This window comes from Dermacentor albipictus, chromosome 8 (assembly GCF_038994185.2).
Source record: "Dermacentor albipictus isolate Rhodes 1998 colony chromosome 8, USDA_Dalb.pri_finalv2, whole genome shotgun sequence".
Lineage (NCBI taxonomy): Eukaryota > Metazoa > Arthropoda > Arachnida > Ixodida > Ixodidae > Dermacentor > Dermacentor albipictus.
Window position 1 is genome coordinate 95018899 of NC_091828.1, and position 19399 is coordinate 95038297.

General features: G+C 50.3%; 2 protein-coding genes across 2 annotated transcripts in view; one reads left to right on the forward strand and one right to left on the reverse strand.

The window, feature by feature from the left end:
• The window catches only part of LOC139048872 (ras GTPase-activating-like protein IQGAP1), a 32986-nt gene extending 18367 nt beyond the window's left edge, over positions 1–14619 (forward strand). The window contains exons 8-15 of the mRNA XM_070523767.1: positions 138–573; positions 1360–1974; positions 3086–3321; positions 4235–4406; positions 5825–6046; positions 6590–6823; positions 10205–10467; positions 13050–14619. Of these exons, the coding sequence (XP_070379868.1) occupies positions 138–573; positions 1360–1974; positions 3086–3321; positions 4235–4406; positions 5825–6046; positions 6590–6823; positions 10205–10467; positions 13050–13356 (2485 nt within the window). The 3' untranslated portion in view covers positions 13357–14619. The remainder of the gene's footprint in view (positions 1–137; positions 574–1359; positions 1975–3085; positions 3322–4234; positions 4407–5824; positions 6047–6589; positions 6824–10204; positions 10468–13049) is intronic.
• A 1946-nt stretch (positions 14620–16565) lies between these two features.
• The window catches only part of LOC139048876 (meteorin-like protein), a 69512-nt gene continuing 66678 nt past the window's right edge, over positions 16566–19399 (reverse strand). Inside the window, exon 5 of the mRNA XM_070523770.1 lies at positions 16566–18734. Within this exon, the coding sequence (XP_070379871.1) occupies positions 18421–18734 (314 nt within the window). The 3' untranslated portion in view covers positions 16566–18420. The remainder of the gene's footprint in view (positions 18735–19399) is intronic.

Consider the following 19399-nt stretch of genomic DNA (forward strand, 5'->3'; position numbering starts at 1 on the left):
TCGCGGCAGGAGTACGTGGCTTTTTTTGGTATTGTAGAACGGTAATTCACTAATACACCGGAACTTGTTCACTTTTCTCTCGTCAAGGCTTTTTCTTGAGTATCCCCCATCAGTTTCTTTCTTTATCCTTCGAGCAGAGACCGGCAAGACGTGGTGACCTTCGTGCAGACTCGGTACCGGGGTCACCGGGCGCTGCGCGACTACCAGCTGCTGACCAGGGCGACGCCCACGGTGCCGGTGCTCCAGCGGTTCCTGCACATGCTGGACATCAGCGAGCACGACCTGTCCGAGGAGATGGAGCTGCAGAAGGTCAAGGAGAAGGTGGTGGCCACCATCCGGCACAACCAGGCCCTGGAGAAGGAGGTCTTCCAGATGGACATCCGCATCGGCCTCCTGGTGCGCAACTGCATCACCCTCGAGGACGTCACGGGCCACGGCGCCAAGAAGAGGGAAACCGCGCTTGCGGCCGTCAAGTCCGACTGGCTGCACACGTCGGGCGGCGGTCTAACGGCACTCAGTCGTCGAAGCAGGCAGAGGCTGGAGGCGTACCAGCACGTCTTCTACTTGCTCCAGGTCGGTGGTGTGCGTGTGTGTGTGCGCGCGCAGTCCGGCTATCACAAGAGGACAGCGCGTACTTTAGATATATAGAACACTCTTTTCATCTCTTCTGCAACTGTTTTCGATGCTGGAGCAAGCAGTGTGCAAGGGCCTATGAGCATTTTTCTGCTAATGGACAGTAGTCAGATAGTTCCTTCTGTTCTTGGTCTCGAGAAGGGCCTTGACCGACTTTCCTGCCAACACTTCGATGTGTAAGCTCATACTGGCCGCCTTTAAGTTAATCATCCAACGAATAGTTTCGCCATATGTTCCCCATTTGTGCGTGTCCTATCGCCAGTCGTAGACCGATCAACCGGCTGAGTTGAACGTCATGGTGTTGAGACCGTATGTAGTCGCACGTCTTTGGCAGTGAAGCCGTATCGACGGAGCACAGATAAAGGCCGTTGAGCGGATCCACATCCTACCATTACGTCTCGTCACTTTTGACATCATTACGTTCATATATTTTAATGTTAAAGGGTTGCCATTAGCACTATGAGCATATAATGTAGCCGCGCACGCAGTGATTAAAGTAAAAATGACGGAGCTATTATTGCAGCGAACATTATTGGAGTATGCAAAACGCAAAGCTGCTGTTTCTTCAAGGTATACACGTGCTGATGTCTCTGGACTGTTAACGCCGATACAAAATTGTTGGACTGCCTTTGGAAATCCCGCGCGTCGCGCAGATGTCGAATTCGCTCGTTCGACAGACGCTTGGACTGCAACTCTTTTCTTTTTCGTTGCTTTTGTCTTCACCAGGTCGACCCCCACTACCTGGCCAAGCTGATCTTCGTCATACCGCTGGCCATGGCCAACAACTTCGTCGAGTCGGTCATCTACTCGGTCTACAACTACGGCTCGACGCCGCGCGACGAGTACCTGCTGCTGCGGCTCTTCCGGTTCGCCCTGCAGGAGGAAGTGCGCTCCAAGCTCGAGAAGCCCTCGGACATACTGCGCGGGAACCCGCTGGTCGTCCGCATGGTGGTCGGCTTCTTCCGCACCCGCGGGGGCCACAACTGCCTCGAGCTGCTGCTCTCGCCGCTGGTCAAGGGGGTGCTCGACGACAGGGAGCTCAAGATCGACCTGAACCCCGTGGACATCTACAAGAAGTGGGTGAACGACACCGAGACCACGTCGGGCAAGCCCAGCGGCCTCAAGTACGAGGTCACCGAGGAGGAGGCGCTGCAGCACAACGAGGTCTACAAGATGCTGCATACCTCGGTCCTCCAGCTGGAGAACAAGGCCAAGATGTTCGCGCGGACCATAGCGGAGAGCAAGAGCAAGATTCCGTACGGCATGCTCTACCTCTGCAAGGTCCTCAAGAAGGCCCTGGAGGAGAAGTTCCCCGAATCGGCGGGAGAGGAGATCACTAAGGTGACCCGTAACCACTGTGCATATATTTGGAGGGATAAACGGTGGACGAACAAGAGAGACGCCCAGCCTGGAACCAACGTTCCGACCTTGGGAGACTTGTTTGCTGTTGTTGCCGCGGACGAAGATAATCCCCTTGTTGAAACGTTGGCTCCAGGCTTGAGCTTCCCTTGTTCGACCGATCTTAGTCGCTTCAAGTCTCGCCTTCCTGTGACCCCTTTGCTCGCGTATGCACTTGGCAGTGTGTGCACGTGTAAATTGCTTTGCAAGGAAAATAAGCTTCTAAAAAAAGTCAATGCAGTTGAGGTTGGTAGATGATTAAATGGACTGAGAAGAGTTAAGTATTTTGAAGACATGGCATGGAATTGCCTAACTTTGGGCAGTGGTAAACAAGAGTTCCTTCGGCGCGACGTAAATATGCTGATAATGTTGAAGAATATGTGATCGCCGCTACTTGTTTGCGTGAGACTCGGTGTTTGTTCTATGCGCAGTCCTATATAAAAACGTGCAATGCACACTTTAAAGTTAACAGGAACAGTCCATCGCGGCGGAGCACCAATTCCCACACAAAGAAGTGACGATGATCACCGATCCATTGTCGCAGTTTGTGCATACGTCACGTGCTACCCGACCTTCCTGTGGGCAGGATTTGGCGAGGTTTTCCACAGCTTCAAAGCATCCCCGCATGCTCTCGACAGCATGCAGAACTATCCCATTGAGCGAGTTCAAAGCCGAGACACAAGCCGTTGTTGCTTAGCGGCTTCGGTGTTGCGCTGCTAAGCGCGAGGTCGCAGGATCAAATCCCGGCCACGGCGGCCGCATCTCGATGGGGGCGAAATGCCAAAACATCCTTGTACTTAGATTTAGGTGCACGTTAAAGAACACCAGGTGGTTCTAAATTAAACCGGATTCCCCCCACTACGGAGTGCCTCATGATCCGATCATGGTTTCGGCACATAGAATACCATACTTTAATTTTATGTTTTAGAGCCGTAGGAATCGCTGAAGTGCAGTTATTTCTTTGAGCCAACGGAGAGCGCACGCATATTGCGGCACTGGCGCGGACACAGCTAATGCCCGATTCGTTCAATGCCCTTTTTCGGGGGGGATTCAGGTCATCGGGAACATCCTGTACTACCGCTACCTGAACCCAGGCATCGTGGCCCCGGAGTCGTTCGGCGTCGTCAAGCTGGAACCCGAGTGCCCCGTGACCAACGTGCAGCGGCGCAACCTGGGCAACATCTCCAAGATCCTCAGTTCGGCCACGTCAGGGGCGCCGTACCGCCAGAAGCACGCCTACCAGATACGCCTGAACAACCTCATCGAGTCTTGCAGGGAAATCCTCCACAGGTACATGCGGGCGTGTTTGCCACACTATCTACAGCGATAGAAGTAATCTTCGTTCGTACTTTGTATACATATATGCCGCAATCGTTCACTGGGACCTACGAGGCGATGCCTTAACTCAGTTTCAGTGGCGTTTCGGTGTAAGGCAGGTTCCGGACTACGAGCGCAGAAACGGCCGTGTACAAGGATTTTGATACCTATGGGAAAAAACCAAGGCGGTTGATATTTATCCACAGCCTTTCGTTGCGGTGCCTGTCAGACCATGCGCGTATAAAGCTTTGGGACAATAAACTTGACCAGTCGGCTCTCTCATTTCTGGGCGCCCTTGAATGCATTCAAATTTAGTTCGCGCCGTGGACTTTCGAGTCTTACAAGCCATCTGCTCTTATGAGGCCGAAACGTTTATACAAATTTGTCATGGTGTTTTAAGCAGTATTGTTCTTTGGAACCGAAGCCCGCAGTATGTACTTTAGCATTACGCACGAGAGCCCTGCTCGTGCGTTTCTTTGCAGCTGCAGTACAGCAGTGTTCTGGAAAGAACGAAGGGAACTCCCATCGCCATGTCAGCAAAGCCTGCTGACGGGGTGCAGCAAGGGATCATTGAACAGGGTTTGCGATGCGCGTGTAGAGCTCGCCGTGGTTCCTATCTTTTCGGAGGACATCCGTACTCTTAAAACCATCGAACTCATGGCTGAGTGGTAGCGTCTCCGTCTCACACTCCGGAGACCCTGTTTCGATTCCCACCCAGCCTATCTTGCAAGTTGTTTTTATTTATGAATTGCCTTCCCCCATTTTTCGCTCACGGCCAACGCCGCCGACACAGACGACACCGGCTTTTCTGCGACACGAGCTCCTTAACGCTGTCGCGTTAGAAGTGCGTCGTTCTCTCTCTGTGTGTGAATCCTTCGCGGCGCAGGTTCTTCATGGATGCGTGCGAGGTGTCGGAGCCCGAGGATCGGTTCAGCGTGGACAGCTACTCGGAAGCCACGTACATCACGCCGCCCACCATCACGCTCACGGCCCTCGAGCTGCGCAGCACGCACAGGCTGCTGTTGGAGCACGAGGACGACATCGCGCCGGATCCCAAGGTGCCCGGGGCGGGAGATTTAAGGGAGCCGCGTTGTGGGCTCGCAAAAAGCGGGAAACAAGATTGAGGAGATTCTATAATGGAGAACTGTGTACGTCTCTTCAGTAGATTATACAGTCATCCCATTCAACCCTTCTCGTGTAAATAGGCTGCTTACCTGTCCTAAAGTGTAGAATTTACTCTCAAGCAGGACTTGGTTCCTCGCGTGCCACCGTACAAAACACGCGCGTTGCGTCTAGACGTTAAAACCCATCGGTCAACCAAAGTCAGCAGTCGGCATTTGCTGTATATGATCTATCAAGCTCGGCTAAATCGAAAGTCTGTTAAAAATTGTACTTGATCGTCCAGTTGTTTAACCTGGATTATTAATGATCTTGATGTTAGTCGTCTGTAGCACCATTCGCTCTTCACTTGTCCTTATTTAGATACGGGGGAGGGGGGGAAGCGCCTTTATTAGTTCGTTGCTATATGGAGATCTACTTTTGGCGTATTGGCTCGTTATTTATTTATTTTATTTATTTATTTATTTTATTTATTTATTTGTACATACTGCAGCCCCGTAGGGGGGCTATTGCAGGAGTGGGTAACAACAGTGGTGAACAAAAAATAAAGTGAAATCAACAATGACTCTTACGACACTTGCACGACAGTCGAAGAACTGGAAAATCGTTTTCATCGATTCTTAAAAGCAACGAAACCGCGAAATGCATACACATAAGGTATAAACTAAACCTAATTTAAGTAGTTACACATACTGGTTTTTCGTAGAGAGCACTTTCGAATTCGCTCATTGGGAATGAACGAAGGCAGCCAGGCAAGGAATAGCGTACTTCTATTGTGCGAGGAGAGAAGCTGTACTTGAATGTACTTGTACGGACAACCGCTCCGGTCTGCGGTCTATCATCATCATCATCATCATCATCATCATCATCATCATCATCATCATCCTGTTTACGCCCACTGCAGGGCAAAGGCCTCTCCCGTATTTCTCCAACAGCCCCGGTCATGTACTAATTGTGGCCACGCCGTCCCTGCAAACTTCTTAATCTCATCCGCCCACCTAACTTTCTGCCGCCCCCAGCTACGCTTCCCTTCCCTTGGAATCCACTCCGTAACCCTTAATGACCATCGGTTATCTTCCCTCCTCATTACATGTCCTGCCCATGCCCATTTCTTTTTCTTGATTTTAACTAAGATGTCATTAACTCGCGTTTGTTCGCTCACCCAATCTGCTCTTTTCTTATCCCTTAACGTTACACCTATCGTTCTTCTTTCCATAGCTCGTTGCGTCGTCCTCAATTTGAGTAGAACTCTTTTCGTAAGCCTCCAGGTTTCTGCGGTCTATAGCGTACACTATTCGACTGACGACCTCTATTACCTGCCGCGTAGTTACCGAACCACGCTTCGTTCTCTTCCAAGGATCCCCTGCACGTCCTCCTGGAGGACCTCGGTCCCGAGCCAACGCTCGAGGACCTGGTCGGTGGCGGAGGCGCTTCGGCAGACACCATGGACGTAGGCGTGCTGTCTTCGGCCAAGGTCTCTCTGTCCCTGTACGGAAAGTTCTCCGAAGAGGAGGAAGACGTCCCCGAGACCGACCAGCTGCTCAGGGACACCAAGTACATGCTCGTCGAACTGCTCAAGGTCAGTGCTCTGACGTCCGGCAGAATGCGGAAAGGCATTTTTTTTTTTTACTGACAATTTGGCACCCGTTATTGAAAACAATCCCTCGCCGTCCAAATAATCTGTTGCCCTCTATGCTAACAAACGAAGACACCAAGGACAGCACGGAGGAGATTACTTGTACTTACTAATAGAATTAAAGAAATTATAATGGCAACGAAAGTGGATGAAAAAACAACTTGCCGCAGGTGGCGAGCCATCCCACGTATTCGCACTACGCGTTCCACACCTGCAGCAAGTTTTGTTTTTTCGTCCACTTTCATTTGCCATTAATTTATCATTTCTTTCATTCAATTAGTAACTACAAGTAATTTCCCCTATGTTGTCCTCGGTGTCTATGTTTGTAGACTTCTCGTGATTGCTTTAATAAAAATCGGTACCCCTCGGTTAACCGCCTTTCTTCTCGTTCTTATATATATGCTCTATAGTAATTGTCCTAACTCGCGACCGTTGTCTCCGAATCTCGTCGTCGGCGACCGCGGTATGTGGCCGCTCTCGCCGCAGGTTCACCGGCACGCGCGCACCGTGGACGAGATCCTGCACGAGGAGGTCGGGCCCGAGCTCGAGCGCGCCTTCCTCGAGGCGCAGCAGGCCACCGTGCGGCTTCCCAGGGCGTCCACCGCGAGCCTCTTGGGGCGCCGCAAGTACGGCTCCCTGTCCGCCTTCCGCAAGGCGCTGCTGCGCAACCTGGACATGCTGGAAGGGCGCGGCATCGCCAGGGCAGAGGACGACTATCAGGTGAGGAGGCGGCCTTATATATCATCATCATCATCATTATCATCATCATCATCATCAGCCTGGTTACGCCCACTGCAGGGCAAAGGCCTCTCCCATATTTCTCCAACAACCCCGGTCATGTACTAATTGTGGCCATGTCGTCCCTGCAAACTTCTTAATCTCATCCGCCCACCTAACTTTCTGCCGCCCCCTGCTGCGCTTCCCTTCCCTTGGGATCCAGTCCGTAACCCTTAATGACCATCGGTTATCTTCCCTCCTCATTACGTGTCCTGCCCATGCCCATTTCTTTTTCTTGATTTCAACTAAGATGTCATCAACTCGCGTTTGTTCCCTCACCCAATCTGCTCTTTTCTTATCCCCTAACGTTACACCTATGATTCTTCTTTCCATAGCTCGTTGCGTCGTCCTCAATTATATATATATATATATATATATATATATATATATATATATATATATATATATATATATATATATATATATATATATATAATAGAGAGTTTATGATTAGGGGACGCAACCGGCTTGCGTAAGCAGAAACTGGGGGCGACGCTACTGCGCATGCGCAGTACCGTCGTTCCAGTTCTTGCGTACGCAAGCCGCTTGCGTCCCCTAACCATAAACTCTCTAATATCGACATCCCGGTGCTGGGGCGCCCGCACTCATATTTGAGCTGCGCTGACGATGCGTGGCTTTCACACGTGTGTACACTGCTGCGAGGCGCTGTCAGCGATGGAGAGAAAGAAGGCGACGACGCCCGGTGACGTTCGTGTGGTTCGGTAGCCATCTTGAGTGACATTCGAAGCGTACTTCTGTACATAACCCGTAAATATATTATACGTCTTTTCCTCCCCGTAACAATATCAAGTCGGTTGTAAGTTGATGGTTCACCTTGCAGTCCGTGCCGGGGCATCCAAGGTTGACATAGAGTGAGAGAAAGAGGACGTGATTCCCCCCCCCCCTTTTTTTTTAAATTTCAAACGCGCATTGACCACTAATGAACTGAACGAGAACAAAAAACCGACTCGACATTCCCCGAACATTTGAATGGTAGAAATATAGGGACCGACATCCGTGCGCACAAAGTTTAAAGCTATATGATACCTTATGCACCAAACTTTCTCGGCAGGCATGCTCTTCGTTTCTTCGCGACAGACATATTGTAGCTCAACCTAACTTAATAAGCAAGCGAGCACGCGAAAAGGTTTAGCTAACGTTCACTATCAGTATAGCTCACTATTGTACCATATAAGTAACATATCCTAGGCTCAGGCAACATGCAACAACTCATGTAATCAATCGCACATAGTCAACTTTTCGAACAAAAGAAGAGGTACGAGTGCCATATCAGCAATTCAGTTCGACGGAGATATTTATAGGCTGACAAACTTGTGCGATATCACCAGCGCCTTTAGTTCAGTGCTTAATTATCTGCAACGCAGGCACACTTACATTTCCCCTTATTATTCTTGTCATTTAGAACCTCTACACAACATACAAAACTAGGCGCTTTGCATAATTAAGTTTCCTTGTTATAACGCGCACGTGAGTCAAGGATACTCCGCGACTTCCGGTTTACGTCGGCGCCAGGTTGGGGAACCTGTCGGGAATGCTATGCGCGCGCCTGTTGCAACGTTTTACTGAGGTTTTACGTTGGCCTGTCGATAAGGTTCCCCAAGATGGCGGAAGGTAGCGGAAGCAGACGACAGCAGCGGATGTGACGTCACGCGCATGCCATGTGTACACTGGAGGGCGTTTCCCCTGCGGAAGCAGCTCGGCTCGCCAGGGGCCCCGCCCTCTACACTCTTGGAAAAATTTACACCCTTTGGGGCGTATCTTGTCCCACAACAATAATCGTCATCTGTGCTGCCCGCGTTTCCTTTCTTTAACGCTGCGAGTCCGGTAGTTTCCAGTCACGAACGGCATGCGCCTTATCAGGGTGACGCAGCATTCTCGACAGGAAAGTAGCGGGTGCCGAGTTTTCAGGAAAGGAAACGCAAGCAAGGCAGATGACGATTATTGTTGTGGGACAAATATACACTCCAAAGGGTGCAACCGTTTTAAGAGCGTAAGAAAGGTTTACACCCTTTGGAGTGTATATTTGCCACACAACGATAATCGTCATCAGTCTTGCCCGCATTTCCTTTCTTGAAAACGCTGCACTCGTCACTTTCCTGTCGGGAATGCTATGTCATGCTGATAGCGCGCATGCTGTTCGTTACTGGAGAGTACCGGGATCGCCGCGTTAAGGAAAGGAAATGCAGGCAAGACAGATGACAATTATCGTTGTGTGGCAAATATACACCCCAAAGGTGCAACTGTTTTAGAGTGCTCGGCTGGGCGTACGCCGGTTTTTCAGTCTCCGCTGCAAATGGGGGCGGCCCGCGGCCGTGGTGCTTTGGAAGCGGCCCGCTCGTACGGCCAGCGTGCGCAAGCAGTTCAGGCCGCGGGGGGCAATGCGAACATGGGAGGTAAAGCATTCACGTTTCGCCGCGAACTGCTGGGTGCGCTTGCAAGGCGCAGGAAAGGCGGCGAACGAAATATGAAAGGCTCTGCTCTATAGCGTCATTGGGGTTATACGAGTCGTCGCTGTCTGCACGGGATCTTTCCCGTTTCGATTGAAGTGCGCAGCGCCAGTAAATAGATCACCCGTGTGCATTGTTATTGACCTGGAAGATGCACCGATTGTCACAAGTCAGCGTTTTAAGGATGCAAATCCTATACCGGTGTATATCTTTGGTACCTTACTTCGAGGTCAGAAAGGCGCGGCCAAAGTTCTATTGGCCCTTTTTTTTTTCAGACATCACGCTGACAATAGATACCATTGACCAGCTATAGTCCTTATGAGAATAGGAGCATGAATCCTTGTTTTAATTACCGCTCTCTCATTGGCTGTGGCCTTGTTTTCAACAATAGAAAAGGCTATGGATGAGCAGGATGATGCGCAAGACTATATACACATTGACTGTAGCGTTCACTACACTTGCACTGCTATATAGCGCAGCGTTTGTGCTCGTGTGCAGCCCATGCGCAGTGTCTCGAGTGTTTCAACCCACGCGACCACGCTGTGGGTGCGACGGCAAGCCTAGAGAACTCTGTTATACCTTGATGCGCGCTGACTTCCTGCACCGCTCAGTGTTGAACACCACGTGATCTGCCGAGCTGGCGCAATTTCCGGGCAAGTTTTGTCGCAATGTGCTTTTATTCCTGCCGTAGGCGTTGGGAAGAGCGTCCTGTACCGGCACCGATATGAGCTATTGCTTGGAGTCTGCAGACCACGGAGTGAGCTCTCTTCGGGCGGGAGGGCAGCTTATCAGTGCGTAAGGAGTTGGGCACGTGCCTCCCAGTAACTTGCCTTCACTCTTTCCGACGAACTCGCAGGCCCTGATGAGCAGCATCGCGACGGACATCCTCCAGAAGCGCAACCACCGCGTCAACCGCAAGAGGGAGCTGGCCAACCTGGTGGACACGCAGCGCAAGCTGGACGTCAAGACGCGCTACTACGAGGAGACGCTGGACTACTACCAGAGGTACGTGAACGCCTGCCTGGCCAACCTGTCGGCGGGCAAGTCCAGGCGGCAGTCTATCGGTCCTGGCGGCGCCGGACAGTCGGCCGGAGACATCCAGCAGCTCAAGCCACTCAAGTGAGCCTCGCGCCATGTTACTCCAGCGGTCAAGTGGGGATACGTGTATATATGCTTCCGACGCCGAAGCCTTTCTATGGGCAACCAGAGCTGAAACTTCGCGTGCCAGCCGCAGTACAACACAGCTATATAGAGAGCGGACGAAACCGTTTTCAGCAGCACAGGCTGCGATTTCGCGTCTTCGAATTCACCGCTCGTCTTGAGGCGCAAGTGCCCGGCTGCTTTTCTGACTTGGAACAGCCTTGCTAGATAGGAGGTAGAAGAGCATGCGCCCCTACGCGCATGGCCATGGACGCACAGAGCTTGGCTGGATGCATGGCTAAAGCAAACGTTCACACAGGCGCGCGCCTGTTACAGTTCAATATCGCGCGCCATTTTTGTGGCTTCACATTTTTAGTTGCGCACTCAAACTGCCGCAGCTCCTCCTGGACAGCGCAGGTTCCCCATACTCCGTGTCATTGTTGATCTTTAGGAATAGGGGGCCCAAAGTTAGAAGACGCCATCGGCCGTGCGCACAAAACCGAAATAGAGTGGCCACGAAAGAACGCTAGCGAGTTTCGGTTTTTGCTCGCTTGGAGGCGCTATTTCTCTGTGTAGTGTGTAGTGCAGTGAAGGCATTCTACGGCCCGTTTCGGCCAGTCAGTAACGACAGCCGGCTGCGCGCGTTCCAAAGATCGTGTGGAGGACGACGGTTGGCCAATTGTGCGCCATTGACGCCTCCATTCAGTCGGCTTTGCGCAGAGGGCCATAGCAGGGGACATAGAAGGAGCGGTTCTGGTTCGCTACTAACAGCAGCGCAAAGACTCGGTTACACCCAGATAAAGAAGCACACAGCACAGGCCGCTCTGCCACAATGAGCGCCAACCAACTCGCCGAATTGAACGCCTAGTTAGTTTATTGCGATATCAATTATATATGGGCACTCCAGGCGCATTTCCGCCGTCGCCGTGAAGTTCTGTACTAAGCTCAAGTGCGACAACATCGTGGCCGCGCGCCCTATGCTGTATGTGCGAGTGAAAGCTTGTGAGGGTATGCCCAGGATGGTGGCTCGATCTCGCGCGCGCTAGAGAGGAAGGTGAGGACGCAGCATAGCAGACGCGTGCGAAGCACCGCTGGGGGCGGGGGGGTCCTGCTCCAGCAGCGGCTGCTTAGGGCGCGGCCGAGCGGGCCCTACCTTGAAAGCGATCTGTCGTAGGGACAAATTATAGGTGTGCGCTCGTTCTCGCCGCTTACTTCTCGTTGGAGCGATAGGCAGCACGAAGATCGATTCGCTCGCTGCTGCTGCCGCGCTTCCTCGTGCCAGCGTTTTGACAGCGAGTGTCCGCGGCCATCGAGTGAGATGTGTTCATGTTTGCCTGTGCGCACGTGACACCATGTCATGCTTCTTGAATGCTCACAAGTTTATACGGCCGATAAACAACTATCGTTATTTCGTATGTCTGTCTAATAATTTGCTATCGCAATCGATCGATGCTTCGCCTTTCGGCAAAACTTCGACTTTCTGGGGTTTATGTCTATAGTTGGCGCGACAGGCAACTCTGTCGATGCATATGTGCAACATTCATAAAGTTCGTGCATGGCCTTCGAGATCGAGCTGTCTAAGCGTCATCGACTTTTCTTTATGGGAGTGCAGCAGTATTGATAACTGCATGCTTTTCCCTAATATCGGTTATACATGACCAACTTTGCAGTGGGTAGGCAAGTGTAATACCTGGGATACATGAGCTTTGCGATACTTCAGTTATAGGCGAATGTTAACATTCATCGGGAGCCGTGAGCTGTCTTATAACGAGTGCTGAAGTTAAGTTATATATAGCTTCGCTTACCTGACAAGCACCGGTGGCATGCATATATATATATATATATATATATATATATATATATATATATGTATATATATATATATATATATATATATATATATATACATATATATATATATATATATATATATATATATATATATATATATATATATATATATTAGTCATATCATAAGAAGCCAGCAAACACTGACACCAAGGACAACATAGGGGAAATTACTTGTGCTTAATAAATGAAATAATGAAACGATAAATTAATGGAAATTAAAGTGGATAAAAACACAACTTGCCGCAGGTGGGAACCGAACCCACAATCTTCGCATTATGCGCGCGATGCTCTACAAATTGAGCTACCGCGGCGCCGTTTCCCCATCCACTTTCTTGGGTATTTATGTGTCCTAGTAGAACCCTGGGAGTGTTAGCCAGCGCCGCCACTCACAGACCTTGGCGGCGGACGTGGAACGTCCTTTTTTGCCGCAGGCGTCACGAGAACGTGATCTTTTTGGGTGAAGGCAACTGGTCAATAAACCCACATATGCTACCTAAAGGCATCAATGTTGCCGGATTCGAGACCCTCGTTATGTAATCAACGAGAAGAAAGGGGGTCAACCGAGGGGCCCGATTTTATATCCACGTGCTTTGTTAAGAGACTTGGGAGGCAGACCAACAGCACCATGGTTGTTCAGTACGCCTTGGAATGATATCCACCGGTCAGCCCAAGCAGACAGCCAGCCGTATATGTTTTCCTTTCAACGACAGGTCCCGGAGTGCCCTCAAGTATTCGGGCTGGAAGCTGCACGAGAAAGGCATCTTGCTCGAGGTCTCGGGGCTCGAGACGAACCAGCTGAAGAGCGTCAGCTTCGAGATCGCGCCCACCGACCGGGCCGGCGTGTTCAGCGTGCGCACCAAGTTCCTCGGCGTGAGCACCGACGAGTTCACCCTGGACATCCAGGACCTGCTGCGTCAGCAGTACGAGGGCGTCGCCGTCACCAACCTCTGCGAGCGGGCGCGCGTCAACAACAACCTGCTGCTCTTCTTCCTCAACAAGAAATTCTACGGCAAGTAACAACGGCGGGAGCGGCCCGCTCCTTGCAGTACATCGAGGGATGTGGTTGACGCGCCCGTGGTCCCGTTCTAGGGATTTGGTTGACTCGCCCGTGGACGTGTTCTAGGGATCTCGTTGACTCGCCCCAGGACGTGTCCTAGGGATCTCGTTGACTCGCCCCAGGACGTGTCCTAGGGATTTGGTTGACTCGCCCGTGGACGTGTTCTAGGGATCTCGTTGACTCGCCCCAGGACGTGTCCTAGGGATCTCGTTGACTCGCCCCAGGACGTGTCCTAGGGATTTGGTTGACTCGCCCGTGGACATGTTCTCAAGTCTTCGTCCTTACGGAACCACCCGTGTGAGCCTGTGTGCGTGTGAGCGTTGCCCATGTGTGTGAGTGGTGACCGCGTGTGCAGGATTGAAGCGTTTGTGGGAAGCTTCAGTGAATGTGGACGCGTTTGGAAAAAAAAAAAAGAGCACCCGCGGTCGTGGCAACGTCGCGCAGACGCCATTTGCAGGACCGTTTGCTGGTGACCCTTGGGGACCTTTAAGGATCACAACTGCGGCGATACGTCGAGGACTGCGAGCTGAACCAGGCGCAATGAACACCCGAGAAGCCGTCCTGGCATTATGCAGCTTAGCATCGCGCAGACGAAGCTTGATTCAATTTGGGAAGAATTAGCGCAGGCTGTGACCACCGAAGCAGAAACCCCAGAAACAGTCTCCCCCCCCCCCCTCTTTTTTTTATTCATTATGTGAAGTACTAGAGCTAAGCCTTTGCTAATGTGCTCTCGGATAGTAGTTGCACGAGGACTACGGTCAAATTGATCTTTTTTTTTCTGTGGCTCTTTGACAGAGGTCGGAATGTAGCTAGCTCCTGAGTGGTAAAAAAAGAAAGAAGAAATATAAGGATAGCGGCTATCGTGAGCACAGGCTTAACGAAGTAGTAAGATGGAAGTTTTTTTTTTTTTTTTTCGAGCACTTGCATGAATGGAGGTCGATCATCTTGCTGAAAGGACTGGTCTGTTTAAGTTTGACCGAACATCATTGAGCAGTCTGCACCGCTCGTTTATTTTTCAACCCCTGCACGTTTCTCGAGTGTCGCAAGAATCATCGAAGTTTCCTTCTTTGTTACTTTACGAGAGTTCAATTCAACGGCTATAGACTGCTCACATCGGCTGCGGGGTTTTGCGTGAAGAAACTTTGTTTTGTTTGACTTGTTCGCTATGTGTTCATTGGAATGAAGTAAAAGACCCGAGTGGTAAAATCATTTGCATCCAACTATTCGTTGGCTTGCTGTAATTACTTTCTTCTGTTCCTTTCGTGTCTTACGTTTGTAGCCGATACGAGGTCAGTGACTTGAACCAATTCTCGACTCGTTTTGCTGAAACCTAGCGATGCGCGTGCTTTCCGTTTGTCACGTGCACAATTCATCGTCGGTGTTGGAAAAGTGAGCGTTCACGCTAAATCCCCAAGCGTTGTCCTGTACCCTAAGAGAAATCCACACCCTTGGCTTACGCAGCCTTTACCAAACTGACACGTTCTATGGGGAAATGTGCAAGTTGCCAAAGCAGCGATGAGGACTAAGGCACGACTTTCAGCTTCTGTGGAAGTGCTGTGTTCCTCATTAGTGAAACGTGCGATTAATTGCCAAGTATAGATGACTAAACATCTTGGTAATTGGCTATTGGCATCTTGGCTATACTTGGCAATTAATTGCTAAGTATAGATGACTAAGACATGGTTTAACTGTGACAATTCGCAACTGTCATTAAGCCTGCTACCTCGAAGCTGCTCACGAGTTCTATATTGCCCGCTCGAAACAATTGTACTTCCTCGTCCACTTTGCAGCCTGTGAAGGAGCGTGCATTTTTTTCTTTTATTTACCTGCAGGCACACTGTGGTATATTGTGCTTACGTGGCGATTGCACGGAACTAGCGGTGAACGTCGGTCGTCGCAGTCGTAGTAGCGTCACAACTGCCAAATACGGCATCGAAATGCCGGAGGAGGTGCGCGTCCCTCGCATTCCCCAACTGCCGGCCCGATCCCGTGCGAACAGTTATTGTGTGCATTTGTTTAGTGAATTTTATAGCCCGTGTTTTAACTTTGTTGCGTTCGACGGGTGCTACCGTGAGCAATGAGACTTTCTGCTGCGATGTATTCGGCATCAAATAAAATGTTTCGTGCTCTTGGTCCGGCTCAGCGTCGAGCATCAAACAAGGCGGCTGCGAAATGTTGTCCCTTTTGGCCTTTCCTCAGTGGCGCGTGACGTCAGCCGTCTGATTTATAGTTTCGAAAGTCAAAGTTGGTTCAGCCCTGCAAACTCAACTTTTACCCGAAGAGTCGGTCTGTTTGATTGTGTGACGCATCACCATGGTTAGCTTGTCAGCTTGCGTGCTACGTACCCTTTACGGAATAAGGTCTACCGGAGACGCAGATGGCGGTAGCGAGGCTGGTGGCGACATCTTGTGACGGTTTGCCCAACCACAGTGCGTTAGAAACAATTTAACCTTAGGTGTGTTCTTGTCGAAGGAAATAAAAAAAAAAGTGAGAGACTTCATGTTGGCAGTCGCTGCATTCGTTACACCAAGCACTTATATATATTATGGCTGGTCCCTAGATTAATAACTGTTTTCCTCTCGTTAAGTTGTTCGCCGCAAGACGGCGCTACGTGCTTTGCTCCTGCCATCCGCGTCTCCGGTAACCCGCTTTTTCTTGTTTTAATGCCAACCTACAACTCCCTTGTCGCTGAACACTGCTAAGAAACCTTTCTCCTGACTTACCTGGCTAATTCAGATTTCTTCTACATTGGGTTCTTTCCTGTCTTCACAAGTTCAACCATGTCCCATCGCCACGTGCATCAACCTCATCGCAATCAACTCCTGTCAGTCACGGATAGTGACACACTACCTCAAACAGGGAATAGTTGCTCCCGAAGTTCAAGTAGCGCCTTGTCTGTCGTACATGTGTTCTTTCGTCCGCGTCTTCGTAGCGCTCATTTCTTCAAGACTTACCATCGTTCGCTCACCTAGGCACGTCACCCAGGTACCGTTTCCCATTCACTTCCGGCAGAGGAGGAACGGGCCAGGGCGGAAGCGTTCGTTTATAGCAGCATCAGACGGACGCTTTATCACTTCCGCGGACACTGTCCACGGAGGTACATATACATGTAACGTTAGTGCAGGCTTCAGTCGCCCACAAGACGTCACACACAAGAATGCGAAGGGCGTTCTGCAACAACACGTACTTTATTCTGGACTATCTACAGTATGATACACAGCGCTGTACATCATCGTTCGTATCTACATAGGCACACTAAGAAACAAGCGTTGTTGGGCCACGTTTGCTAAAGGCAGGCTTTTTTTTGCCCCCTTTGCTTACATACTTTTTTGCTTGTGTTCCGAGAAAAAAATTCAGGCATTAAATCAGGAATCCGAACAAATGGCTAGGTTGGCCCGATTGCACCAGTCAAGCAAGAAAAATATAGCACCTGGTTAACGCAGTAAGCGACGGTGCGCATTACGGACAAAAGCCAAACACAATCGTACTTGCCACGAACTTTTCCTTCAGTACATTTCTACTACAGCAGAACAATGAGAGATCAGCAACGTTGCCAAGCCGGCGTTAATAAAAAGTTTACAAAAATTGCCGCAAGCGCAAAAAATATGTATTTTCCTGTACACTTCCGCCTTTCTAATCTTTATGTTTTCGCCTCTTCCACGTGGATATATTTACATAAAAACCTGTATAGTTCGGTATTTACACGCTGACATTGCACTTTTATAGTATCTCGTCGCCTGGGCTGCTCTTCAGAAAAAGCAGGTGACACCTGGCAATCTGCAACACTTAGCAGCACCTTTGGCACTGATAAATCGGGCGATAAGTATGCAGCAACACAGCTGCCTTAAAAGTCCGCTTGGCTACGCTAAAGCTCGGTTAGAGCAAGCTATACAGTATACCATAATAATTATAGTGTTGATAAGAGTTCATTTGGCGGATCATTTTGCGGAGCAGGAAAGCATAGCCTCCGGTATTTTTCTTTTTTCAATGTCTGCACAGTGATGCTAAAACAAGGGGTTACTGAGAGGGCGCAGCGTTTCCGGATGATGATCAGTATATGGGGCAAGATTAGGGTCACGTCAACCTTCTTGTCATCGCACGTCATGCGAAAGCGGGGGAGCGCATTAAAGTTGTCCATGCTCTAGCAACAGGGCCGAAATAACGAAACAGCCCATGGCTCAGCCACAGTAGGCCAGTGCCTCCCATGCAATACGGAGCGACTTTGCAGGCATTGCAAAAATACTGGAGGCTATGAACCGAGAAATACAGACGGTGTGGAACGCTGAAGGCCGCAAGCCGTACGATGCCCATACACACACACACAAAACTTCGCCGTATTGACTTTTGCCAGTGCTTTCCAAAATAATTGTCCTTCCTATCCTTGCACGTAGATACATACAGTACATAAACTTTTCAAATCATCGTAACAATCAGGCGCGCACTTCTGACACGGGTGCACGCAGTTCGTTGTCAAACACTGTTTATAACGTCAGACAACGGACGTCCAGAAAACCACCAAGCTGCACCAATAACGAATCAACGACACAATGCGTGGGTTTTGCAACAGCAGAGGTCATCTTTTCAGATGTTTTCCCCGACGGTGTTCGAAACATCCAAAGCTTCCCGCTTCGGCCGTTAGGAAAGCCGGAGCCATATCCAGAAGCTTCCCTCGTGATGAAGAGAAGCAGGCGTTTCACCACCTCAGGATACGGCACGTTCGAAAAGCAGAAGTCAGTTCAGGAAGGCCTTCGTCGTCGATGTTGCGGAGCAGACGGCACATCCAGCCGTATCCGTCAGGTTAAATCTCTCCAGACGATCTTTTCGCGGACGCCTGCAATGCTGGAGCGTGGCTTCCGAAACCTGGCAGTGCACGTAGGCCGCCGTTTGAAGCAGACGACACCTGCTGTCGCTTCCGTCACGGACGCTCGGAAATCGGATGCGGCTAGTCCAGTAGCCAGCGCATGGAGTGTCACAGATGACGACGAAACAGCTCGACGGTTCCTTTTGGCACGATCCGCTGATGATCAGAGCAGGGTGCACATGCTCGTCCCGTCTCTGGTGGCACGGTCCCTCAGCTTCCTCCAGTACTGGAGTCTGGGCGCGCAGCGCATTGTGGGCTTTCCCAGCATATGCACGCCGATGAACAAGAAGTGTCCGCTCCCGGCGCGGGTGCCACACTTGAGCGGGCGGTGCAGCACCGCCGCCATTTTCCTGTCGCTGCCGGGCAGGAACGCGGGCTCCTCGATGGAATCCCTGTGGACGCGTGAAGCGGACACCGTGATCTCGGTGACGTCGCGACGATGCACGTGCCTCAGGGACGCCACCACGCCTTCCGCAACTGCAGATGGGAAAAACAGAAACGAACAATGGTCGGTTAGTGGCCCTGAACGCGGCATAGCGTAAAAGGGAAATCTATAACTTCGTGTAAAGAATTATACTGTAAAGTACGCTCTGCCGGACATACGCTACACTGCACAGAACTAGCTCACCATTATGAGCATGACGTAGAATGGACTTGCAGCGATGTAAACTAAGGCACTAATACTGTACGGCATGAAACGTAGAAAAGTAACGTAGAGTTCCAAATATGATGTGGTAGATATTAAAGTAACAATCAGAGCAAAATGTAAATTAAAAAAACGCTGCGCGCTGTTTTATACGGGCTAGTTACGGCATACACGAACATGGCCCTACGCTCTTGTTATGCAAAACGGGTAATAACCACATACAAACAAGCTTATACGCAGCACGTCAACCTGACATGCTTCCCTGCATTCACTAGCACTACTTCTCGTCAGCTTGTGTACATTCACGAGTTTCTCTGTGCGCCGGTAGTAGAGAAAACTGCATTGCAAGCGAAGTGTTTTTTTTTTTCCTTTTTTAATTCTCTTGACGCATCATGTGCAGCGAAGTCACAAGAGAAGACGACAGTAGCAGCGAACAAAGAACGTCAACGCCACGAAGAAAGAAAAAAAATGTGCGACTGAAACCAAACACGAGCGC